General features: G+C 37.5%; 1 protein-coding gene across 2 annotated transcripts in view; it reads right to left on the reverse strand.

The window, feature by feature from the left end:
- The window catches only part of CDKL5 (cyclin dependent kinase like 5), a 143,070-nt gene that overhangs the window by 65,153 nt on the left and 50,390 nt on the right, over window positions 1-27,527 (reverse strand). For both annotated transcript variants that reach the window (XM_086767554.1, XM_086767546.1), the window contains exon 3: window positions 27,126-27,160. In XM_086767554.1, the coding sequence (XP_086623680.1) occupies window positions 27,126-27,160 (35 nt within the window). The remainder of the gene's footprint in view (window positions 1-27,125; window positions 27,161-27,527) is intronic.

The raw sequence follows: 27,527 nt of genomic DNA on the forward strand, positions 1-27,527 counted from the left end.
TCAAGAAATGAGCGAATTCAGCAGTGAAAATTAAGATTCCTGTGGGAATCTGAAAGGTTCTTTACAGATCAAATTTAGGCTTTGTTACTTAAATCTTTACTTGAAGGTCCTTTTGGAGATCTGAGCTCTTTTGTGGATCTGGTTCTCTGCTCCTCAAAACCAGGCCAAATTGCAAGTCTCCAAAATAGAACTGTCACTATCCAAAATATCTTTTTTGCATTTCAAAAGTTTTTTTTTTCACAACTGTACCCAGAAACAGAACAATACGGAAAACAATGTTCAGTCTGATTGTGGAAACCCTTCTTAGACAGTAGCTCAGTATCCAACTCTTAGCACGGACAATTCTCGTAGCCAATTAATGTATTGTCTAGGTTGATAAGCTGTTACCAGTTGATTCAATGTTTGAGACTTCAATGAATGTCAAGGAAATTAAAAACGCAAGTAATCCTAAATATTCTGTGCTCTTTATGGAACACAGAATATTGTTTCTGATCTCTTCTACTTGCTACTACTAGCTTATATCATGAAGTATGAAAATTTGAGTTCACTTAGCTGTAGTTTTGCTTCACTCAGCTACATTTATTACTAAGCATCTCATTATCGTGTTCCACTAAAAAAATCTGGCCTCAATACTTCACTTTACATTCTGAGGCAACAGCAAATTTGCAAATGCACAAGTCAAATCTTTCTTAGCATTGGTATTACCTCTGCTTATTGAGCATGTACCTTACAAACATTCTATGTTATAAAACTGTAGGAAAAGCACTGTTTTACAGTTAAGTATGCAATAACATATGAATGCTGCTGAAAATACTTTGTGTAAAATTTAAGGATGTACACAAATTGATTAATCAAACTCTATGATTACATGTGTCTAAAAATGGGGCAAAATATGTCTCTTCTCCATGTACAAATCTGCTAATACCATTTAATAAGAGTAAGACAAAATTTTCTTAATTCATGTCTGTTTTATTTGCTTTATAGATAAACACATACAGAGAGAGAAGGAAGGATATACCTGCTCATAAAAAAAAGGATATCTCCAGTCCTGGAGATGGGAATGACTTCATGTTAGGCGTCAATCCTTTCAGTATCAAACTAGAAGAGTTCCCTGATGCAAAAGCGTTTCATTCTATCTCATTTAAAGGACAGAGGTCTCCTCTATTTTTCCACTGTCTCTGCAGAATATACATGACATGACAGTGCTTTTCCACAACAGTGCAGGAATGCATCTCTATTGTTTTCTAGAAAAATCCTTGATGTTCCTGATGGGAGTACTCAAGGAGAAAGGTGCTCCTTGGCATAACTCAAGTTCTTAGATCTATAACCATTCTTTTCTGCAAAGAGAAACATATCCTACCAATGTGTTGTTCCTGCAAATGTCATGTGACAAAAAAAAAATCTTCAAACATTCGTCCCTATTTTCTTTCAAAAGTTTCTGTTAGTTGGTATTGGTTTTAGTTTTGTTTTTTTTCCCCTTTTCTTTTGCATATCTAGGAAAATTTTACACAAAACATAGGCACACAAAGATTTTTGGAAAATAGATAAGATTACATCCTTCAGAAAGTTACATTATTCAGCTATAATTTTACTGTACTATATGATTACAAGAATTTCTCAAGTGTATTTTTTTTTTAGCAACCGAAAGAACATTTATAAAAATCAACAAAACATGAATAGAGATAACAACAGTCAATACTGAGCATGTGCCATGGAGAAATAGCACGTTGCTGCCTTTACTCAGGTGGTGCTGCTCAAGCAATACCTAGTACATCACATCAGGGTTTTATGCTGATGCATTAAATAGCATATTAAGATATGGTACAGCATGTTCTGTTATTTGCTTATGTTTTCTGTCTGTACAAGAATGAGGCTTTAAGGCTCCAAGATAAATCCATGCGTAACTTCTACTAGACAAAGTTAAATCAATCACACTCTTTACTCATAGATTATATTTACATTTTATAAAAATAATTTAGAAGCAAGCAAGAAATCCTCATTGATCCATAATTACATTAATACAATTTAGTATGCCACAACAAAGACATACATTAGAAAAACTTATGGCTAATGACTTTTCTGAAGAAAGTAGTACAGTTTTACTTCAACTTGCATAAGCATCATTATGTTCTTCAACATTTAAATGTTCAGACTAGTTCTTTCAATAATCTTGGTTCTAACAAAAATCACAGAACATTAAGCAATCACTGGTGAGGCAACAGAAGCCTGTGAAACCATTACAAGATAGTAAAGCATTTATTTTTCATGAGTTGCTTAAAATGAAACTTAAAAAAAAAAGCAGCAAATTCATTTTTCAAAGTTACTGTCAAAACAAGAACAGAAAATATTAACATTTTAGTCAGTATTGATAGATGTATCATAAATGTAACATTTGTCATTACAAAAGTCTTTAAACTTTGATCGAGCTACCTCTCAATGCAGGTTCTGAGAGGTAACAGGCATCGTTACCTGCAGGTAAATCAGGTCCTTAAGACATTGCCCAGACACTGTCCTGACTCCATCTGCATTCTGCCTTAGAACGCTGCTACCTTTGGACAGTACTAACAGACCAGCACGCAGTTTCCTGTCCTCTCAAGATTTCTACTATTAGGTGCTGACAATTTTGCAACATTATGTTCAAAATCTAGTGGAGAATCTTAGAATATTGTCTGTAGAAAAGAGTTGTGCAAGACGATGGATTCAATTTCTTTTTCAAACAATTTGACACTGGGAAGTGTAAGTCATAGCACTGTGTATTCTTGTGCACCTAAAATACTTTGGGGAATTTCCCTCAAGAGGTGATTTTCTGTTTTAATCTTACATTTCACCTTTGACAAAATCATAATTCTCCTGTTTTTCAGTTAAAAACAAAACACACTTGGTTTATCTTTGAAATATCACTCTTAGCACAGGAGAACTTTCAGGAAATTACTTCCTAATTCAAAAGTCCTATTTATTTTTAGGAAGAGACAGAGCCTCTAATAAATAATGACAGAACAGTAGGTCTGAGTTATCACAATGCCTTTATTTACTGGAAAATTGATTAGAATTTATCCAACATATACACTTGACAGTTTACTTGAGAAGAAGCATCTAGAATGAATCACCACAAATCAATTTTATATCTCTTGAAAGTAGAACATTATTTACTAACCAGCTAAGTGCAGGAGAAGACTCTTAACAGAACAAAGATTTATATACTTCACATGCCCATTTTAAAGATGACTGCACTGTCTCCCTGGGTGAGGAAGAACAAAAGGAGGACTAGACAAAGCTTAAACCACTCTGGACCCACCAAAAGATTTCTAAGGAGGAACAGCTATAAAAGCTCAGCTATTCCACTGCGGAAAGCAGCATAAGAAAAGGCTGAAACCTTTAGCTACCAGTTTGTCAGAAAACGACCAGTAAGCATATACAATGACAGAATGATTTTTTTTAAAAATAGTGTCTCCGATTTCTTTATCTATGTCTTTCACAAACACTTGCATCAACTGTGTTGACTGTTCAGATGTTATGAGTAAATGCTTGCATTACCAGTTTTACTTATCCAGTTTAAATCTAAAGGGCTCACAAACAGCACACATTTCTTAGCCAACCATCAGACGAGTCTGTGAGCCAAATGAGTGGCCCATCTGCATCCACAGGCTCACAGATTTTGGACCCTCTTCGAATTGCCCCAGCTGCCAGTGACAGGCTCGAGAGGGACGAAAGGGTCCCCTCTCTGCTGGTGGCAGAGGCTCCCCAGAATGCAGTAAGTTCACAGGCTCACAGGACAGCTGGGGCTGGAAGGCACCTCTCAACCAATCTTGAATGTCCCCATCCCTCAATATATTCTGAATCATCTTTGAGATATTAAAAGTCCACCAGGAGAAGATTTGGAGTAACCTGCTGTAGCTGATTCTGCTTTGAGCAATTAGGAGGCACATGTGAATCCTGAGGAGTGCATTACAATGTATGCATTTTACATTCTTGTAATCTAAAAACTTGTAATCTGTCAATTTAAGGCTTGAGGGTTTTTTCCTTCAACTTTCCACAAAAGTTAAAAAGACTACTCTTAGCCTTACAAGTGAGTCCCTCCATTTCCATTTGAGATCAGCAGAGGTGCACAGAGTGATTCAGAGCAGGGCTAAAGGGAAGGTGCACTCAGTCCCCTCTGCGTGCCAGGAGGAAGCGACTTCCCTGGACATCCAAGGAAGCCTCATCTCTCTAGACTGAAGTTAGCTCTCTGCAAATTCTCCCTGCCCCCTCTTTTACATTATGCTGAATACTGGCTCTTCACAAACATTGGGAATTAGCAGTTTCTTTAACCCAAGGTTATAACATTAGTATCTAAACAGTTCTACAACCCTAAAATACTACCCTAAAAAGAACCTTGAAGGAAGTTAACCCACTCAGTATTTTCTACTGACGGCTAGGCTGATGATAGTGGTTAGCATTGAAACTTCTGTCGTTCCAAATGGATTGTTCATATTTATTCACGATTTTTTCCAAGCAATAAAGTACATAAGTACTCCCAAACAATTTTTACAATAGTGTAATAAAAAGGACCTGGAATAAAAAGCAGCTTTTAAAAACTATAAATGCAGCTATTCTGGCTTTTCACGGTAAACTAGTATTATTGTAGCATTTTTAAAAATAATCTGGCCTTCATTTCATCCTATTGTAACACTAATCTATAGCATTTTACAATTTGACAATATTGTTTAACCACAACCCTAGATGTAACGCAGAACCCAAATTCAGTAAATGGCTGTAAAATTTTTCTGATACTGAAATATCAGTAATAGTAATTTCAGTTTCAGACCTCAGTCCTCTTACAGTTCTATTTGATTTTTTTGGGGTTCGTTAATGCTGACAAGTGTGACAATTTTGGGAATAAAAATAGAGCTATTTATAAATAGCATAATACTGCACTGAGCAGATACCAGTAATATTTAATTACTTCTTATAGCATAATTTCGACACCTGGAATACAAGTGATAAAGTGGAAAAAGCAGGAAGACAACCTGAACTATGGCTATGGCTTCCTTTAAGATATTGCTGACTTCATAAATGCAGAGGTCAGCAAGACATTTATAATTCCATTGTATTTCTTAATCCTTTGTTATTACTAATACAATGCTCCTTCCCTGGGCATCTTGTAACTCAAGAGTAGGTAGAACTTATTGGAAAATATTTCTTTATTTTGTTCATTTTAAACATGCCAAAAGTCTTCAGTGTTATTATTCCAACTTTCAGCATTAAAATAGTTTCAGTGTGATTGGCTAAACTTCTGAAGTTCATCACAGTTCAAGCTTTAATTTTGAAATCTTTACTTCTGTAATTGAAACAATTTATTTTTTATCTGGTACTTTCACATTTTCAATTTTTGTCTTTTTTCTTATCATCAGTCTGACAGGCATTTTCTTTAATCTGTAAAACAAGACCTACTATGAACCAAAGGCAAACTTGTCCAGCAGGTTCCTGAGGCCGAAACTCTTCAGGTGGAATTCAGTTTCAGATTTAAGACGTTTAAATTCAGATACCTGCATGTGAGTTGTGTGTTCAAGCTTCTACTACAACAAGCAGATCTAGAGTTCAAAATTGTCCAGTCACTCAAGACATGGTTCAGTAGTCTAAAGATAGGCATCTAGTAGCATGTAAGATTCCCTAGGTGTCTACAACACTCGCATGGTATTGGCAGAAATAATATTGGCAGTATTTATAGAGATGCATACCTCCTAGAGCAGAAGCTAGAGGTAAGGCATAGCATCCCAGGTATTGCCAATAGCAGTCGGACCTTATTCTTAGGCAACTAAAGCACGCTTTTCATCCCCAAAGAAGCATGACTTGAACTTCCCTCTATTCCTTGATTACCTTTCCATTGACTATGGAAGAGGGAGTTTGGACTCTTGCACAGGTGCACATACACATACTTAAATTTGTATCTTAATCATTTAATCTTTCCAGGTCTACCTGTACATGAAAAGAAAATCAAATCAAAGCACATATTCAAATTAAGCATGTATGGGAAATGTATGGAAATCACATTTGGACTTTCCAGTCATGGATAAAATCAGTTGGAGTGGGTTTTTTTTTCATTTGTTTCTTTTAATTAAAAAAAAAAAGTTGGTCCCTTTTCTTTTTATTTATTACTTCCTCTCCCAGTCTCCATAACCTTTCAAAGACAATCAAGAGTTGTCCTGCTGCAAGGACTCAGTACCTTTGGACGCTGTCCATCTGGTCCCATTAAACTGTATGGGCCGAGTTCTCTTAAGTTATTCCTAACTCAATCCTCACCCACTGCTGGTAATTAATCTTCTTCCTTAACCCTTTCACCGAGCATAGAGACCCGGGAGACTTTGCTGGTGAAAACCAAGGCAAAGAAGGCACTGAGCACCTCAGACTATCTGGCTCTGCTGTCACTAAATTGCCTGTCCCACTCAGCAGCGGGCCCACACTTGGCTTCTTCAGCCTTTCACTACTGCAGTAGAAGTAGCAGTAGAAGCCCTTCTTGCTGCCCTTGCAAGTCTCAACTCCACCTGAGCTCTGGCTTTCTTGACACCACCCAGATGCACCCAAGCAATGTTTCTAAATTCTTCCTTTGCAGCCTATGCGTGCTTCCACCATCTGTATACTGCCTTTTTGCGTTGGAGCTCCATCACATATTCCCTGCTTAGCCAAGTCAGTCTTCTGAGAAATCTACTTGCTTTCCTAAGCACTGAGATGAACCGTTCTTGTGCTTGGAGGCTGATGTTCTTGTTCTTAAAGGATTGCCAGCATTCCCTTCCCTTTTAGAGCTGCCTCCCATGAGCTCCCCACCTACCAATTTCTTGAATATTCCCTGTTCAAGGTCTGTACTCGGCTACTTTTTTCCCCTCAATGTACTCATGATCTTGAACTTCACTATTTCATGCCCATTGTAGCCAATTATAATAATCTAGCTGGCCCTTCCAGCACCTGGATCAAGAAGTTTTCCCTGACACCCTTCATAAATCTCTGGGACCACTTACATCCGCATCATGTTGTCCTTCCAGCAGATGCCAGGGAAGTTAAAGTTCCCCATGAAAATCAGGGCCTGTGACTCAGAAACTTCGTCAGCTGTTTAAAAAAGGCTTTGCCCACTTCTTCACCCTGATCAGGTGGTCTACAACAAAGCTCCAATACAATGCCACAGTTTCTGGTCTCACCTCTAATTCTGAACACCACAGGCTCTCAACCACACTGCCATCCATCCCAGAAAAGACCTCCATACATTTGAGACACTCCTTCAGACAAAGGGAAACCTCAACCATCTTGGTCTTTTGAGCTCATCTTTCCTGAAGTTTTATGTTTAGTGTTTCCGATTTAAAAAAAAAAAAAAAAAAAAGTTTTGAACTGAAAATTGTTTTTTTTCCTCCATTTTGGGCACACAAAATAGTTTACCACTGTCTTGTCCATGCAATTGAGTAGGTAAAAGGTGTTACTGAATGTAACCAACACCATTGCTATTGTGGTCTCAGCTCATTGATAGCTTTGGCTATGGAACATTTCATAGCTGTCTACATTAACCCTACGAATCCGCCATTCCATGTCCTCCCCATCATACGGTATGTCTTTTCTCCTCAAGTAGTACTAAGGCTCACAAACATCCCTTTCACTTCTTTCAGATCTTTAATAATAGTATTTTTGTGTTCTTCTCTACAGAACGGATGATAAATTTGAACAGGAAATGCCACCTGTATTTTCTAGTCTCAGTTCTTTGGCTACTTCTTCCATTAGACAACAGCATTATGGAGAGAAAATAATTTCTTTTTCCCTCTAAGGATTTTGTGGCATTTAGAAAAAAAAGACATCTTTTTGCTCTCTAGTTTTTCTTCCTCAATCAAGACATATTTTTTTCTAGACATTATGCTCTTATCAAAGCAAAATTATTGGGCAATCTTATAACAGGGAAGGCTCTGCAGGTGCAACTTGGTACTGTTTTCTTGTCCTCATTTTAAAAATTGTTTTAGCATTATAATAGAGCAGGATCATTTTTTTTCCTGATGTTTTATTTATCAGTTCTCCCCACTTATGACTCTTTCCCTATGGGCCTGATGGATGCTCTACAGAATCTTAAATCAATGCTCCTTCCTACTTCCCTTTCAATTTAGCTATTTTTTTTAAAAGTTTCTTCCAGTCTGTATATTGACACGGATTTCAGTGGACACTTGCATTTCTTCTCCAAGTTTCTACATTCAGGTTTGTAGAGAAAGAAAGGCTTTTCTTCTCTAGGATCATACAGACAGTGCACTCTTTGGATAATAAGAGAGAAATTCTTGCCTCTTAAGAAAACTGCCAGTTTGCTTTGCCAAGATTTTTAAACCTTATTCCTTTTACATATTTTCTCTTCTTTATAGAACAGCATTAAGGATTAAAATTCAATCCAAACTGCTTAAAAAAAAGACAGCAGGCAAGATTCATACCTCAAACACATATGGGTTTTACTGATCACTGTTGCAGAGGTCAGAGGAACAGGAGGGCTGCCTCTACACAAGGTGCATGGTAATTCAGTTAACTTGAGAAGCAGAACCTACATGAGGAAATAAAGGAATCGGCACCCAAGGAAGATTTCTGTTACTACAAATACATGAAGAAGAAATGGCAGCTAAGTCTTCATAAAAATAGCATTTCTATAGACAGAATTTCAGTTTTGGAACTAAATTGAGAAAAGAGTTTGTGGACTTATTTCAGGCAGTTTCTGCAGCAGCCAAAGAATCATAGTGAGATGAGTATATTTTCTCTTATATCTCAAAAAGGAGAGAGAAGTCTAAACATCACACAAGCTCCAGGAAGACTAAAAAGAGCTATTATAACAAAAATTGCCCTTTCCGATAAGACTAACACATGCCAATTTTAGATCCTGCACACATACAAAAAAAAAAAAATCATGCAGAATTTAGGTTCACCAGAAAAGTTCACCCAAATGTGACAAACAAACACTTATTGGAAAAATGGGAAGGAAAATAGTGTCCTGATCTCACCAAATTTACTGTCCCAAACACTGGAAACAATATGTGGGGAGAGGGGATTTAAAAAGCACAGAATGAAGAGCTGAGGGGCAAGGAATACATAGGCTAAAGAGAGTAGGAAAAAAAAAACAAAAACAGACAAATGCAGGCTGAAAACAGACTGGAAGACAGAACTGGGACAAGGCACCTGGACTCAAAAGTTAGTACTAAAACCAGCATAACAAACAAGCAAATGAATCCAAACATCTAAAATTGTACTGGAACCCAATTTTACTAAAACCAGAGGAATGGTGAGAATTCAGAAATAGCTGCAAACCCACTAAAACCACAGATGAGTCTCATTCCAGAGCGTTCTGGTATGCATGGAGGATGAAGGCAACAGGTTACTAGCTACACCATCTCAAATACTAGAAGTTGACAGCTGTGTGACAAGTGCGTGGGTATCCATATGGTCTTACATGATGAGTTTTTTATTTGAGAAGTCTTGAAAATTATGTGCAAAAAAGTAAGTTATCACAGTATATATAAGCAAGGCAGTATTTGAGAGGAAAAGGTAGCATTCTTTTATTAGAACTGCTGGTGCACGCAAAAGAAACTGAAGCCCTTCTCCAGGTCTAAAACAGAAACAGCAATCTCTGAAGCTAAATTTAAACTGAGAACAAGTATATTTTGTGTTTAAAATGACTAAATAAATCTACAGAAAACCTCAAATATTTCCTAAGATAGAGTCCATCTCATTTAGCTTTTAGCCAGTCAAAAGTTATATATCCAATTTGCCTTTTCAAGGCTTTCCTCGCAGCTAGCAAAAGGTGGGGAGGGAGAGAAGATCTGGCCAGAAGGTTACTGATTTTAATCATTTCCAGATGGTAAGAATTGCTTTTCAGATGTTTGACTCTCTCAATTTATATAAACTATGGAGATTGGTTATGCAAGACCTACACACTGAAACAGTGGGTGAGACTAATTCCACTCAAGTTACCTGACTTTGCAACTTATTTTTTCCATGTATGTACATGTTTTTAAGGTACATTTCAGAAATAGTGATGAATGCTAGTAACTTCAGAGATATTACCTTCTCTGTATAAATATTCTTTGAGTTCCACTGCTGTATTAATATAATACACAGTCCCTTGAATCGTGTTTGTAATACACAGAACACAAATAAAGTATTCTCAACTGTGCTACTGAACTAAGAACGTCTCCATTGCCAACGTAACTGTGCAATGTCAATTCTCACATCCCACAAAGCAATCTGGCATAGCTAGCAGCAAGACCAGAATTTCTGAAGCTCATCCTTCTTCTTTGACCTGCACATTAGAGAATAAAGTACATGTTCTCTGGGGAGTATCTTCATGAAGCTACAAATACTTCTGCTATGAGCTTTGCATTTCCTTTTCCTGGTACAATTGAAGGTACTACCCGAGATCAGTAAAGCTCTGAAGGACTTGCAAAGAAAGCCCCATTAAAAGTAACTTCTTTCCTCACGTTAAGCTTCCAGGAGAATGTTTCAGGTAAGATCTTTCAGTAAGAGCACAAAGATTATAATGAGAGGCTGTCATAAGAAAAATATGGATTTAGAATGTATGTTATATATTGATCTCCTGTTGTGGTTTTGCTAGTGAGGGGGGGCCTAAGGTGGTAGCTTCTGTAGGAAACTGCTAGAAGTCACCCCCCTTTGTTCAGTATTTCTCTCAGTTCCAAGGCACTATAAAGATTCATTTAAACGGAAGTGAAAGAAAAAGTAACAACTGAAAAAGCTTTAGGATTCTTTGTGGAGTAAAGGTTTCAAATCTTCTACTTAGTAAAATTTCTCAGTAGTATTTCATAACAATACTGTTACATCATATTTGTTTAGGGGGATACAAAACATTTAAGATTACTTAAAAAATTTAAAAGCTAAAACTGTATAAGTAAGCTTGGAGCTTCATTGCAGTACTTGGTCTAAAATAGATGCAAATACGAAAAACAAAGCTTCTTCAGAGAAGGTTGCCTTCTGTCCTTTGTAAACGTATATAGTAGCAAGCCTTCTGCTGGTACAGAGCATAAACAATAGCTCTGAGAGCAGTTTGTTGACTAGTGGTTGTGTCTGAACATACTAAGTCTGACTTGGTTTCATTATAACATGATTCTGGATGTGTTTGTTTTTTTTTTTTTTTAATGACATTACAATGTAAGCTAACGCTCTGGGTTGACAATTAATTTAAAAGTAGGTTAACAAGTGAATCTCTAATTACTCTAAATCCAGTTGAAATCCTCATTGAAAAAGCAAACAGAAAAAAAAAGAATCGGTCTCCTCATGCAGGTTTCTATCACCACTTATTCAAAAAAGAAAAAGGTGGCCTTGCAGAATGTCAATTGTTAACCTACCCTAACCTAAAAATCAGGAGGAAAAAAACGAACAAATCCATGGACAAAAGATCCTTGGACCTAATTATTCCTTTACTTTTGTCTTTCCATAGATTTATTCTTTGCAAGAACAAACTATGTCCTCATAATTTGATTCCTAGGCAGATATTAAGAGAAAAGGCATGTTCTCCCATTGAAAAATTCTGGGACTTATTGTTTATTGTAGAAATAGAGGTACCAAAATTAAACAGACCCTTCATTTTCACTTTTTTTTTTCCGATAGCTCAGAAGTGGTAAAAGATTGCCTTCCTTCATGCAAACATGTTTATGGAAAAAGCACAAGATGCTTTAGCAGTGCGGATAATTTTTCAGAAAGTTCCTGAAACATGATCTTCAGATGAAAAAACAAGTGAAAGCTGAGAAAATATAATCATAAGACTTCAGTTGTCAAGTTTTTTTTATTCAGATTTTGGTTAAAGACTTGTACACTTCTGCTGAATAGATTGTTAAAACAACAGAATGATTGCCATTCTTATTTCATATTGAGGCACAAGTGTTCAGTTCTCCTCCTATTCAGCAAAATAAAAAGGATCAGCATAACAGTGTGCTAACTAGTACATATAAAAATCTCCTAAGAGGCAACAGAAGGAATGGGCTAGTATCAGTTTCCAAAACTGACCAGAAGACACCACTTGCTGTAACTCATTAACAAATGTGTGTGTATACACTTGTGCCTGGCTCTGTACATGTATATATGTAAAACCGAAAGGATGTTGGTCAAGCAACAGAAGCTAATCTTCAGTAATATAAACTAAAAAATACCAATTTCATTGAGAACCATAGTGAATAGAAAGTGAGAAATACTACAGACAGGCTGATCTCCCTTGATTTGCTGCTTTGATACCGACATCATCTGAGAGATCTAGTTTGCGGTCTCTATTTTACATTATCAGGAAACCTGGATGAAGGGGGCACTACATCCCAGAATTTCTAAATAGAAATAGCACCCCCTGCCCCGCCTCTCACCCTCCCCTCCTTTTTTTTTTCTTTTTCTTTTGCTCCCCAAATAGTTTTGATCCCTTAGCACTACAGCAACATTTATAGCAGGGGAACCATGAAAGATTTACAAAAGAGCAGGTTCAGAGCCTAGGCTGCAATTCCACCCGATACTATCTTGTACACATTTCTTAACACTATTCTTCACTAGCTGATCCTTTGGAGGGGGGGGAGGTACACAACACTCGGATGAATTTTTCAGTCAGTCACAGGAAATCTGATCCTGTAGAAGCAGCAGCTAGTCAGCTTTACTCTGCAGATGGCACTCCCTGAAACATATTTCCGTGCATAAACATGGCATTACTCCATCTCTGTTGGAAATGTTAATTGATTTCAAGAAGATAGCTTGCGTCCTGGTCAAGATGGTACTGTCAAAAGAAGAGGCAGGTGTAACCAGCCAACCAAGTTTTTTTGGTCCTATAGAATTTGATCTTTCCACACCTCAGTGCATGGTTACACTCACAAATGTCATCTACCTTTGTTATACTTGAAAACCTCACACTTTTTAAAAAAGTCTCTCTACAGCCAAAAGTAAAACTGATAATGATGTTAACCTTGTTCAGCCAAGGTTAAGTCTAAGAAAAACAACTTTGCAATTAATTTTGAGCACACTGGCATCTGTGGTAACCTTCTGTTAGAACTGCATGTAAAAATATACTTCATAACACACAATGTTCTTCTCAATATGATAAAGATTGTTTGTGGACTGAAAGATTAGGAGATCTATCCGCACCCAAACTAAGGCTTCTCTCTCAAAGCATTTTATGGTCAACTGGTATTTAGTTGCTAAATAACGCGGGACAATTCTATACTGAAAGAACTGAAAACAGAATAACAAAAAGCTTTGAATAGAACATACACATTTGTGCATCCTTGTCACTACTGCAGAAGTACATAACAGACCAGGGTAAGTATGACTAGGATATTGGGGGAGTCATTGAGAGAGTACGCGCACAAGCATGCACAAGAAGAAACTACACAACAAGGTTTCAAGAACAATTTTTATTGATAAGAGAGAAAACTGTTCCCAGGATGATGCTCCAGTTGTAAAATTGAGTAAAACAGTATGCCAAGCCCAAAAGGCTGCAGCACAGCTGACTCACAAGCAGACCCTGCATCCTAACAACCGGAAGACAGCAACAAGGTTGCAGCTTATAACACACACCAGCCTGTCTCCTGTTAGCCCATCAGGGAAAAGAGATTATAGACAAACATTTCAAACACAAATTCCAAACAAGGAAAAACAGACAAGAGACTCATGGAAGTTGAAGTAAGCAAAATTGAGGCTAAGGACTATCCCATAACAACAGACAACTTCTAAACATAAAATATATACAAAAGATGTAAGAACTAGTTTGCCATCCCCACCAAGAGAAATTCCAGAGACATAGTGGGGACTTGGCAGCTACTTACCCTTGTCCTCCATCCTGCACATTGGAGATAGTGCCCCTCCCCAGGCACACACATACCCCTTTATACTTCTAATAGTGTGGGTATGAGGGGACAAGTGAATGAAATCATATGAAAGAGTGGGTGTCGGTGAGTACAATCATTCCACTCCAAGATTCTGCAAATATTCACCTTCCCCTTCTGTAAGATTCACACTGAATTTTGTTATACTAATCTTTCTATGCTGCAGTACTCTACAGAAATTAGTATTCACGTGGAAGAAGGAACAGAAGATGCTTTATCAAAGTTTTTAAGGCACAAGCAACTACAAACTGGAGAGAGCAATGTTGGTATTTGTTTCCAACAAGGAGTTACCTGTGGTGTTCAGAAACAAATCCTCACTTTGCTACATATCTGGAAAAATGAAAACAGCAGTTCATAAAGTTGGTGATTTTTCATAATGGGCAAAGTTAAGCCACTATGTGGTAAGGTGTTAGGAGTTAAAAGGGACTTGCATGAAGATTGGTCTAATTTAGCAATCTAAGCGAAAATAATTCAGGGATAATATAATAAAATGCAAATACTTTATAAATCCAGAGGGTGTTTTGGTTTTCCTATTAAACTAGAAGAAGCTTAAATAGTTACCTTTTAGAACAGGAGAAGCTAGCATGCAATTGGGCCTATTCTTTTTCAAGAGTAAGCAGCAGACTCATTGAGCTTTCTTGTCCAGGCACAGCTAAATACAGGAAAACTGAAATACGTGTTCTGGAGAGTTTCAGAATTGTAATATATGTATAAGGGATAGAGAGCATAAGGAATGCTTCCAGTTCTGTGCAAACCGGTAACAATTGCTATCAGTTGAAGAAAGACTGAGCACAATGTAGTCATAACAAAACGGCCTCTGTTCTAGAGCTCAGCCTGCTGTCCCACTGTATCCAAAATATATTGATCACCATAGTCTGATGCCCAGCTTGTCTAGTCCCTTAGGCTTTTATCCAAGATCAAACACCACATAGAGTAAGAGCAATTAAGTTCTTTGCATGAAATGTTACACATCTGTATACATTTCAAACAACTGCAATGTTATAAATGGAAATTTCCTTACCTTTTTCCCCATTGTTATCCATGCTTCAAAGGAGAAGTAAATATTGCTGTACTTGAAAAAAAGTTACATACCCCAGGATTTTTTATTCAAAACTAATAAACAGTTTTCTGTATTTTCAGGAGAGCACTCCACCAATCAGGAGTTACACAGAACTGAGTAATCATGGAAAATTAACTTTAACCAGGACATTCACAAGTACAACTTACTATTTAAAAACACACCGTAATCCTTACTGATGAAAAAATATGCAAGACAAGAAGAGCCTATAGCTTTCAGACAAAGTGAAATGCTGGGAAAGTTTTCACTATTATTGTCAATGTTTTACCTACACTGTCAAATGTTCATTTTCTACAACTCATGGCTTTAAAAAAAGGCTTTACATTCCCAAAAACAATTAAGAAAGTAAGTTAACGTAATTGGTATATTCAAGATACTTTAGTGTAGCAACATTTCAGACCAACTTGGCTTCTACAAATAATTTTGAAAGCCAGCTAGATGATACAGATCTATTTTTACCATGGTACATTTAATAATCTACATTAATGATCTTCTCACATACTGAACTGTGCCTTATTTTACTAGCCTTTATTTAAATACATGAAATGTCCAGAGATCATTGATTAACCTAGTGCTCTTAGAGCTGCTCACATGTCCTAGAAAAGTTTAAGAAATTCACAAGAATCCCTTGTAGGAAAACAATTAGCCTAAAATTTAGAAATACAATTTTCTTTGCACCAATTACGCTACACAGTAATTTGCAATTTGATGACAAGACTAGACTGTAATCCAATATTCAAGCAAGTTCATACTACTACAGATGTAGTCCTATAATTAGCCATATGTTGTTCCTTCTCTCATATATTAATTTGCATTAACTATCAATTCCCTAGCCTGCAGCACTACTTTCCTAACGATGCAAGACCCTACATCAGCTCTCAGATCCTCATCAATTTCAATTTCTTCTGCTATTGCTTCTAAGAAATACTGTGGTCAGGTTCTTAAACTTAAATTTTAAACATAACATGTTCAACTGTTTGCAAGAAAGAATAATTTGTATGGATAGTCTTGCTTTGTGTGCTCATCACATCTACACTTAAAAGTAAGATCTCACTTACAAGTGCCTTAGAATGAGATATAGCACTACAAGCTGTTTGCAATTAAAAGCCATTAGGGGCAGCCACAGAACACACTGCTGCAGGTCTGAATATGATTCCTGTATTATTACATGTATAATTATATATAATCTGCTTGCAGATTGGAGTATGTAGCAACTACTAAGGAGCATGCTTATTTATAGGCAATATTCCAAGGAAAAGTGTTATTTGATGCACAATCGGTAACCTTTTACTTAGCCAAACCAGTACCCATAGCAGGAATTCACGCAACACATTATTAAAAGACTACCAAAAAGACACAAAGTTTCTTCAACAAACAAAAGAAAAAGTGCAACAGATGTCTGGTTATTCTAGAGCCATTAGTGTGAGAAACTGGAGGAAGCTGTGTGACTAAAAGAAATAATGACCTGAGATAAGTAATTTGTTACAGTCACATTATCTTTGACTTAATTTAAATGGAAAACCATCAGTAATACATTTCACATATCCTTCCCAAGGTAAGATGAACCACTCCTGTTATTTTTAACTCAGGCTTCTATGCTTCCTTCAGCTACCTGCATTATTGGAGTATAAGGGTGATCACCCATTTCTCTCCCTCCCCCTTCTTCTTTGAAGATCTTCTGCAGCATCTCTCTGCATCCTAGCTTTGTACTGCATGAAATTCCATTACTCAATGTTATAACGGCCAAGCCAACTTAAGCCATCCTAATTTGTGGCACTGAAAGTAACACCCTCACACTGTACTGCTTTAAATTCAACACACCTAAAAAAAAAATCTTATTATCTCCTTCCTCAGTTACTTTCTCCCCTCTGAAAGCTCTCTCTCATCTTCCATTTGTAAATTAGCCTTTTGGGAGAAAGGGAGGACGGAATGACAATTTTGAATACTGAATACCATCCACAGCTGAGCAGGTTCAAAACATGACAAGTACAAAGAAGGAGGTAAGGGAATGCAGCATCCTACAAGGTACTTTCCATACAGCAGTCTGGACTGTCATCAAAGACTCAAAGGGAAACAACCGCAGACATCAAAGCAGCACCGTTCCATCGATACAGCTACACCCAGACTGACCAACGTGAATAACGAAAACTATTAAATTTAATAATGCATTTATTTTCATGTCTGCTTTGTATAACCTGGCTAGGTCCTCTTAAAGAAATCGTTTTATGTGACTGAAAAAGATAGCAAAGGTTCATATAAAAAATAATTTTTAAAATTCTTGAAATAGAGCATACCATAGCAATCCACAGCAGAAGTAAGACAGAAGAAAACATAATGCAACAAAAGCAATCAAAAAGAGACCTAGGACTATCTTACTTTATCCTCTCATCCTATATAGCCTTAAAAGTGTGAAAAACAAATGTTTATTTCAGTTAATCCCAGAACTCAGACTTCTAGAAAACTAGAACAAAATAGAAACAGCGAGATAACAACAGTAACAGTGACAGAATATGTGACATGTTGGACATAAATCAGGAAGATTTGGTACTGCACTTTTTACTTGGTTTTAGGTGAAGAACAGTTACATGTAACCTGATGTTATATTAAAAAATGCATAAAGACAGAATACTTTACACAGTATACAGAAATACCAGTTAAGTACACACAGGCAAGTGTAAGATTTAAAGGACAGATGGCTTTAGGCATAGGATAAGGTAATAAAAAAAATACACTGCTGGCATAATCTGTGCTAGAATATTCTAGTGATAATGACTTTCCAGTAGCACTGTACCAATTAGAGACTGTGAATACTGCGGGGAGTATCACAACATGCCTGCCCTGTTCTTAATCTGTTGTTTACCTCTAACAAAGTCACTTTCAAGACTGAGCCAGCTGAACTCATCTGACTCAAAATGACCATTCTTCTGTACATCAAGGCAGTAGATTTCAAATAGTCTATGCATTAGCTCAGCTTTCAGCTTTACTCCAAAATTATAAAACTGCGTGCTCAAAATGCTCCTAACATAATTCAAATTTTGCTGGAAGGTTTTACTTTTTGAAAATCAACTGTATATGAAAAAAAGACAAATATTTAAAATATGCTTTGCCTGAATTTAATCACTTGCCATGTAACGGTAAATGTTCTGCACTGTTATCTGCTATTGCTTACCACTGCAGTCTGTTTTCCATAACTTTTCACAGAATCGTTTGGGTTGGAAGGGACCTTTAAAGGTCATCTAGTCCAAACCCCCTGCAAGGAGCAGGGACATCTCCAACCAGATCAGGTTGCTCAGAGCCCCGTCCAACCTGGCCTTGAATGTTTCCAGGGATGGGGCATCCACCACCTCTCTGGGTAACCTGTGCCACGGTTCCACCACCCTCTACTGTAAACAATTTCTTCCTTATGTCCAGTCTGAATCTGCCTCCTTCTACTCTAAAACCATTGTCCCCCACCCTATCACAACAGGCCCTGCCAAAGAGCTTCTCCCCATCTTTCCTCTAGGGCCCCTTTACATACTGGAAGACTGCTATAAGGTCTCCCCAGAGCCTTCTCTTCTCCAGGCTGAACAGCCCCAACTCTCTCAGCCTGTCCTCATAGGAGAGGTGCTCCAGCCCTCTGATCAGCTTCATGGCCCTCCTCTGGACCCTCTCCAACTGGTCCACATCCTTCTTATGTTGGGGGCTCCAGAGCTGAATGCAGTACTCCAGGTGGGGTCTCATGAGAGCAGAACAGAGGGGCAGAATCACCTCCCTTGACCTGCTGGCTACACTCCTCTTGATGCAGCCCAGGATGGGGTTGGCCTTCTGGGCTGCAAGCGCACATTGCCAGCTCATGTTGAGCTTCTCGTCTACCAGTACCCCCAACTCCTCCTCAGGACTGCTCTCGATCCATTCTCCACCCAGTCTGTATTTGTGCTTGAGATTGCCCTGCCCCATGTGCAGGACCTTGCTCTTGGCCTGGTTGAACTTCATGAGGTTTGCATAGGCCCACCTCTCCAGCTTGTCAAGGTCCCTCTGAATGGCACCCCTTCCCTCCAGCATGTCAATTGCACCACACAGCTTGGTGTTGTTATCAAACTTGCTGAGGGTGCACTCTATCCCACCATCCATGACGCCGACAGAGATGTTAAACAGCGCTGGTCCTAATACCGACCCCTGAGGAACACCACTCATCACTGATCTCCACTTACACATTGAGCCATCAACCTCAACTCTTTTGAGTGCAACTACCCAGCAAATTCCTTATCCGCTGAGTGGTTCATCTCTCAAATCCATGTCTCCAGTTTGGAGACAAGGATGTTGTGTGGGACAATGTCAAATGCTTTGCACAAGCCCAGGTAGATGACATCAGTTGATCGTCCTTTATCCACCGATGCTGTAAGTGCATGACAGAAGGCCATCAAATTGGCCAGGCACAATTTGCCCTTAGGGAAGTCATGCTGGCTGTCACCTATCACCTCCTTGCTTTCCATGTGCCTTAGCATGGTTTTCAGGACAATCTGCTCCATGGCCTTGCCAGGCACAGAGGTGAGACTGACTGGCCTGCAGTTCCCCTGGATGTCCTTATTTCCCTTTTTAAAACTGGGGATTATGTTTCCCCTTTTCCAGTCAATGGAAACCACACTGGACTGCCACGACTTCGCAAATGTGATGAACAGTGGCTTGGCAGCTTCATCTGTCAGTTCTCTCAGGACCTGTGGATGCATCTCAATTTTAACAGATCAGTGAAAAATGCTGAATAGCAATACTGTACCTAGTATCTAGCTCTGTCAAAAGCAGATAGAAATACCTCTCCTTAACTCACAGCATTACATAAAGTTTAGTGAAATACAAACACCAAGAACAAGAAGCTTCTGAATCAACATAGCTAGCATTCTAGGGTTCAAATATCAGACAGTGCTATTTTATTCTCTAGCTGAGCAGTGAAAATCTGAAATCAGCTCACACTATCTCCATCATATGAAAGATTATAGCATTGAGGGGAAAAAAATGCAGACAGCAATCTGAGTGCATTTTGGGAACTCAGATTTTTCATTTACTCATCATTTCATTTCTCAGTTGTCCAAACAGAAACTACTGTCAAATCATTCAAATCCAAAGTAAAAGAAAAAAAAAAAAAAAAAAAAGAAAAAAAAAAGAGTTTTATCCATTCTGGTACAGAAGATAATACCAGAAAAAAGCTGAAGATAAACTGAAGACTTTATCCTTCAGCCCAAGCACTTGGCTTAACACATGCTGGAGAGCTAAGGAATCTTGGAAAGCCCACATCTAAAGAAAGAATGTCAGAAAATGCAATATACTGAAGATAAATGCAACAGTTACAAACAAGTACAGCTATCTTTTAATTTTGACACTAAAGAGAATTCATCAGCACAAAAAGAAAGGTTAGCAGATTTCCAGTGAGAAGTATAAGACAATGTTAATAACATCAGTAGATATTTAAGCTAGAGAAGGGATTCTAACATCTACCAGACAAATTCAGACTCCGTTTGTATAACAACATCAGACACACCCCAAATTTTCTATCAGTATGAAGCTCTCATTCCCTCTGTGAAATCACCATGACCAGGTCCCAGGTGCCTGTAACACAAAATGCAAGCATCACAGGAAACAAACAGAAGGAACTAGGAGTCAGTGTACAGTTACAGAAATATGCATCACCTGAACTACCTATCATCCTAGATGATGAAATCACTCACTAGGATTACAGAAAATGTGGTGGGGTAGCTTGCATGACGGGAGCACTGCCATGAACAGGCTCAGGATATTGTCGGGAGGACAAGCTAAGAAAGCAAGGAGATTCTTGCAAAAGAAATGGAGGCATGAATGTGCGGACATTTGCTTTGAAATAGGTAAGAAGTCAGTCAAAAGTTTTTGCATGAGGGTTAGAGGACAGAACAAAACAGGCGACATTAGGGTGGACATCTGCTTCAAAGCACCTGATCAAGAGAGCAAAATAGACAAAGCCTTCTTAAGGGACGCCTTACAATAAAGTCCAGTTTTCACAGAGGACTTCGAGCACTCCAACATCTGCTGCAAGGGTAATACAGCATGATGGAGACAATCAGATTTTTGGAAGATGCAGACAGCAATATCTTGACACAACTGACCAATGAACCAAGAGGAATGTGAAGGCTGACAATAACCTAAGAAACAGTGACAATGTGTAGTCACTCTGACCAGAGGACCATTGCACATTGAGGAGTTAGTGATCCATATGAGAGTCCACTCAGGCATGTGTGGCATAAAATCCTTGGCCACAAGACAAACTCAGCCAACTCATGGCAACAGGAGCCCGCAGGTAGCTCCCACTCAGCACCTGCAATTACCCCACCCGTGTGGCCTTGCATTTCATCTAAAGCACAGCAAGAAGTTTGCACATTAACATTCATTCTGTTTGACAGTAGAAATGATTAATAGAGTTTTCTTGTAAGAAAATCTTGTAATAGCTAGAATAATGAAAACGGGGTAACACCTTCTTACAGATACACTCTACACAGCATGACGCACATTGATCAGAGGCCCATTTGATGATGCACAACTCAAGGTTCCCAGCATCTAAAGGGATATGAGATTATTGTACCATTTTTACTTCATTAAAGCTAACACTATAAAGAAATAGCACTTTAAATGGCATTTTACAGAGTCTGAGTGCCTTTCATACTGGGATTACAACAGATCAGCATGTCCTGATTCAAAACACCATCATACAGCAGAATTTTAGATCCTGAAAGAATTAAGAAAGAGGGACAGTAGAATTACAGTCCTGGATCTTCAATATAACGGATTTCGCCTTGTTCAAAGATCTGCTTAGAGACAGCCCTAAAGAGTAAAGGGGTCTAAAAGGGCTGGTTGTTCTACAAGGATGACTTCCGCAAAGCACAGGAATGGCCCACTCCAACACGCAGAAAGCTGGGAAAAGTTTCTCGAGTTGGCCACCCCTGGTAAATGAGGAATTCCTGACTGAGCTCAAACACAAATAAATAGTGTGAAGGAGGTAGAAGTGGAGAGGGGCTACCTGGAAAGACAGAAAAACATTGGTTGCAAAAGGGAAAATCTAAGGAAACTGTGACCCTGCTGGTCAGTAGGGGAATCTAGTGATAAAAGTCATGGAAAAGGCTGAGGTATTCAAATTAAATCTAATTATTCTGTTACATATGCATATCCATTATATTTTCTATGAGTAAACTATATTTTTCTTTAAGAGGTCAGTAAATATTTCTTTCAGATATTTTAAGACATACACACAGCTCAAAAGACAATGCAAGAGTATTACTGAAGGCTCAGACAAGACAAAATTAAACACAAGAGGAAATTGCCTGGAAGTATTAAGCCTATTTAAAAGGTTATTCTTCATTATTCTTCAATGCACTGAAAAGGACAAATGATTCTGTAAACTAACATTTCTTTTTATTTTTAATAAAGGCATTCAGTGGTGTTTATCTTAAAGAAAAAGGTCTAAAAATATCTCATACTATAAAGAACCACCAAAATCAGACACAGTTCGAAAATAAAAGACCAGAAAAGCCATCTTATTAGGCAAGAGATGTTGTACATATAAGAACAATTGGCATTAAATTTCTAAATCATTGAACTGTATCCCCTCAGGCTCCAAGGATTCTGATAACACACAGCACATAGCAAGAGAAAGGATAAGTCTAGAATTCATAAATTTGTACTGTGTTTTTAGAGAATTTGCATCACCACACATCTTTCTGCACATCTAGCTAACCTAGAAAAAAAACCCCATAAGTTTACACATACCCTGTAAATATACACATATGTATATAGGCACCTTTCCTTTTGTGTATTTTCAGTATTTTTTCCTGCAAGTTTCTGAGAGCTCCCCACACCAGCAAGTCTAAAAATTGAAAACCATCAGCTACCACACTTTGTTGCCTATATAATGATCAACTTTAGGTGTCTACGTGTTTCATGCTCATTTTTTAAGATGCAGTCCATTCCTTATTTACCAGATAAAAATGAAATCCTGCTCGGAAGAAAAAAGTGAGCTTATTTTTTTTTTTTTACAGACTTGCATCTGCGTCCTTCTCAAACATTCAACTGAACATTGATAAAAGCCTGGTTAGATAAAGCAAACCATGATGCATGCTCTACGGATGGAAACTAAAGCAGAAATCAGAATCGCTGCTTTCAAAGCATTAGTAGAACAGCTATGTTTTGACTGCCTGCTAGTACAAATCCTTCTTCCTCTCCAGCCTAGCCCTGTGGTCAGCTCTGCCTCATTCTAACGGATGATCCCCTGTTCCAGTATCATCATCTCATCTATCTAGACACTGTCTCCACTTATCTCAGTCATCCAAGGATGTATTTACCTCATTTCTACAAACTCCTCCTACTTGCAGCTACAATTTTCAATGTTCCCCCCTATATACACAGTTTATTATATCACAGTATATCAATACATTCCCTTTCACACTTTCAGCTTATTTTTTTCCTCTAGGCTTCCTTCTTCACTGTACCTGTCTTTGGATACCTACGGCTTTCCCATAGCACCTTCCTAATGTTTTATTGATTGTAAGCCACAGTATTGTCCTATTAGCTTTGTATCTGATGTCAGAGTCCTCCTAATACTTGTGCTGAACACCCTATTAGCAAAGGATAATTCTGCATGCAGCTGCAAGCCCACGTTGCAAAGTAAAGGGGATAGTGGTTTTATTTAAAGAGCAAGTATTTGACTGATCTTAAATGTAAGCAAAGATTCTTTTCCTCAGCCATGATTTCTGACACTGCTGAACTGTTCAAGTGCTTTTTATTTTCAGAAAACACAGCTGAGAGTCAGTAAATAAGCCAAGACAGCCTATTTTAATAGTTTGTGAATATAAAATGTATTTCCAGTATTTTCAAACACACTGTAGCCCACTATATTTCCTTATGAAAAGTCCTTGCTAAAGAAAAAAAAAAGGAAAAATCTTTTCCGAACATGAGATCTGCTTTATCTCAACATTATTTGTATTAGTTTCACATAAGAAAAAAGCCAGATAAACAAGTAATCTTTATGCACAAACCACAAATAGCAATAAAGGATTTGTGATAAAAACATGCAGTATAACAATGTAAACACAGTCATTCTAGAGGAGCTACTTTAGCTTTTCTGATAATGTTCCCTTGGCAAAGCAAAAAGGAATATAATAATGACAAGGTATTTCTCCCTTATGCCATTCTCTCCAATTTAAATCCATATACACATGCCAACGAAATGCACTAAGGCAAAAAGCTACATATTTATTGAAGCACTAGTGGATTATATGTGGGAAAATTGTTGTAATTAGGGGCCAGCTCCGCATTTTACACAAAATTTACCCTCTCACCAATACAATGGAGATACATTGACTTACAATAGCTGAGAATTTGATCCTAGCATGTTACCACTATTTATAAAGATGAATATAAATACTCCTACATTCAATTTCTTAGACATAATTGCTTGCTTTGCAGAAAAAGAAAAATAGTACATGCTGAGGGAACATGACCAAGGATGGTCTGGTATATACCATACATATATTAAAACACCGCAACATTATCCACTTTTTATACTGTTCCTGGGCTGCTTATGTGGTGTAATGCATTCAAAGTTCAACTGCACTACTTGCAGACAGATTACGCGGAAGAACTTCTTACTTTCTTCATCTATACTAAAAAAAAAAGAATGCTCAGGAGCAGACAAACAGTAAAAAAAAAAAAAAAAAAAAAAAAATCACCACCCAAAACCCACATATCCTTGCATTTCCAGGTAACTCTGTTAAGACTTCATGAAAGTGAATTAAATCTTTGTTTTCCTATACAAGTAGGAAAGTTGTATTAAAAAACAGTCCTTGACCAAGGAGAACAACTACATATACCAGCCTGCAATAGGTTTTTTTCTTCCTTTGCATATAAGTAACTTGTCCTAATACACACTCGTTGTTATCATGGTTTGGTATAAACTCCCATTTTGAGCTAATTAGTGACTGGTTTTACACCTCACCTAAAACTCACGCCCCTTTAGTTTATAACATCTTTGATGCCACCGGAATTGTAATCTCCTCCCCTTTTCTTCCTCCCTTCCTACAGAAGGGTGTTTCTCTATCATGTTCATTCCAGTCAATGACTAACAAGACTGCCTGAAAATTTCTGTCAAGAATTTGGATCTTTTCTGTCTTAAGGTAAATGAAAGTCTGGAGCAAACAGGCAGCATCTTTTCATACTGTCAAGCTCCAATTCATACTGTCCCTCCAACTCTATATAGTCACTTTTCTTCCATCTTCAAAAGGAATAAGCCAAGTAAAAAATAACTGAATCCATCAAAAATTGTAGAAACTAGTAAATAATTCTATTTATTATTATGTCTGTAGTCACAGATAAACTAAACTCTTGTGGCAATTATCAAATATTTTCTTAAAAAACATTGCACATTTGCCAACAAGCAGGACATGCCTGCTCTGAATCTGTGCAGCAAGAGAGCTGGGGACAGGCCTCTCAACATATTTTACCAAGGCATGAAAGGAAAAAGTTAAGATGACAAACAGCAGGGGAAGGATGGAAATAAGATGCATGACAAAGTTTAACTTTTAGATAGTTATTAGTTTTTAGTAAAACAGATAGCCCCTAAAGTCATCTGCTCTTTGAGGCTGGGTGCAGCATCTTTTAGGTAACTGAGAATCATAAATAAGTATGTTTAAAATAGCCACGTACCTAGCTTTTTTTCACATCTCCAAATACTGGAAACACTAGGCCTTATTAAACCCAGTTACTAGAAGCTTTAATAAACACCACTTTGTTTTAGAACTTCAATATAGTTGTTTCAAATAAGCTTGAAGTTTCAGGGAAAAAATGGTGCAACTACCTAAGAATTTAGATCCTCACAAGCAATTCAGCATCCTTACACAGGCTGTAGGAAGAAGCACCTCCCTCTGCTACAGGAAAGCCTTGACTTTCTATTCATCTGGTATATTGTAAGGTACTCTTACAGGAACTCAGACAACAGATTATCTTGCCATTATACTACACTCTTAGAGTACTGAACTCTTTTGGATGAGGACATGACTAAAGATAGGCAGAGGTTAAACTTCACTTAGCAATGCAAGAATTCCTAGAAACTTCCTGAGTCTTGGTGAAGTTACCTTCCATAGAGAAGAGACTTGCCTAGTATAAACTGCATTGTCACTACCCAGGTGCTCTAAAACTATTCACCCTGAATTATTATTCCATAACTATCAAAAAATATCCAATTTACCAAGGTCATTTATTAAGTCTTATAGTCTCCCCCAAGCTCGACACTGCTTCAGCTTGAGACAGGATCTTTCCAAGTTCTCTTTTTTTTTTTTCCTTTTTAAAATCAGTATAACTGTGTAAGCCACTCCAAATACACGTCCTGTGCAGAAGTCCTTCTGTGTACATGCTAAAAGCCACCGCTGGAACACAGGCCCTCTGCAGTGTTAACTTTTTCTAGAAAAGGTATGAATGACACAAAAAAAATTTACATATTCTTGGATCACTACAAATGAACCTATGATTCAGAAATGTTTTGCTTCAGAGAAGTTACTTTGTTATATGACTACACTGCAGCTCCAAAGACAGCAAAGTAGTTCATGTCACAGTTCTCTGTTGATGAGCAGCAACTTCAGATATATCCAACTTGCACAGTAGTTAACATAGTGTAGACAGGTTGCCAGACTTCATTTTTATTTGAACCAGGGTTTTTTTCTTTCCTTTTGTAACTTCTTCCAAATTAAAATCCACAAACATAAAAGTCAGTGCTTTCTTACTGCAGCTTGATTGTCCAGCCGCTGTAGAAATTCCACACGGATCCCACTCCCTCCCCCACAAAAACAATTAAGTGCTTATGCAGCGGTATTTGGCAATTAATTTGATATTCTAATTGAGACTACTTGAGTGTAAACTGCATTCCAAAACATCTTTTTTTTTTTTAAAAAAAACCCTCTTCGTTGAAATTAATCAAACATTAGTAATACTTCATATATTTCTGACAAATATTAAACACCAAAAATGGAGGTTTAGTAACAGATGTAGCCATTTCCTCTGACAGTATTGCAATTAAAAAAAAATGATTAACTGACTGTAAGAAAAAGCCCACCCTAGATGCTGCATCTCATACATAGTAACATGTCAGTTCTCATTAAAGTCATTGTTTCACTCAAATACCAACATTTATCTCTGACTTAAGGCAATTTACTTACCTTGTGTCTGCATTTAAGTACAACACCATAGGCTCCTGAAACAAAGAAGAGAGATAAACCATCTCAAAACAGAAAAAAAAAAAAAAAGAAAAAAAAAAAAAAAACCAGTAAAATAGAATAGTCTTCAGTCACCTTGTGGCTATATAAACAATGCTTTTCCCAGAATTATTATCTAGAGCTTGCACATACAGGTACTGTGCACTGAAAGAATTGTTTTTGTATACTGAAACAATTTTATAAAAATTGCTTCAAAGAAAATGGATTCTAAAATGCTGAAATTATTCTAAATACAATTGCAGAGAAGTTTGATAACTTGCATCTCTCCAGTATCACTGAAGAGAAATTAATATAGCAAACTTCAGAAAAAACAAACCCCAAAGACCACAAAGATCACAAAACCGT

Source organism: Chlamydotis macqueenii, chromosome 1 (genome assembly GCF_036417535.1).
Source record: "Chlamydotis macqueenii isolate bChlMac1 chromosome 1, bChlMac1.mat, whole genome shotgun sequence".
NCBI classification, from domain to species: domain Eukaryota; kingdom Metazoa; phylum Chordata; class Aves; order Otidiformes; family Otididae; genus Chlamydotis; species Chlamydotis macqueenii.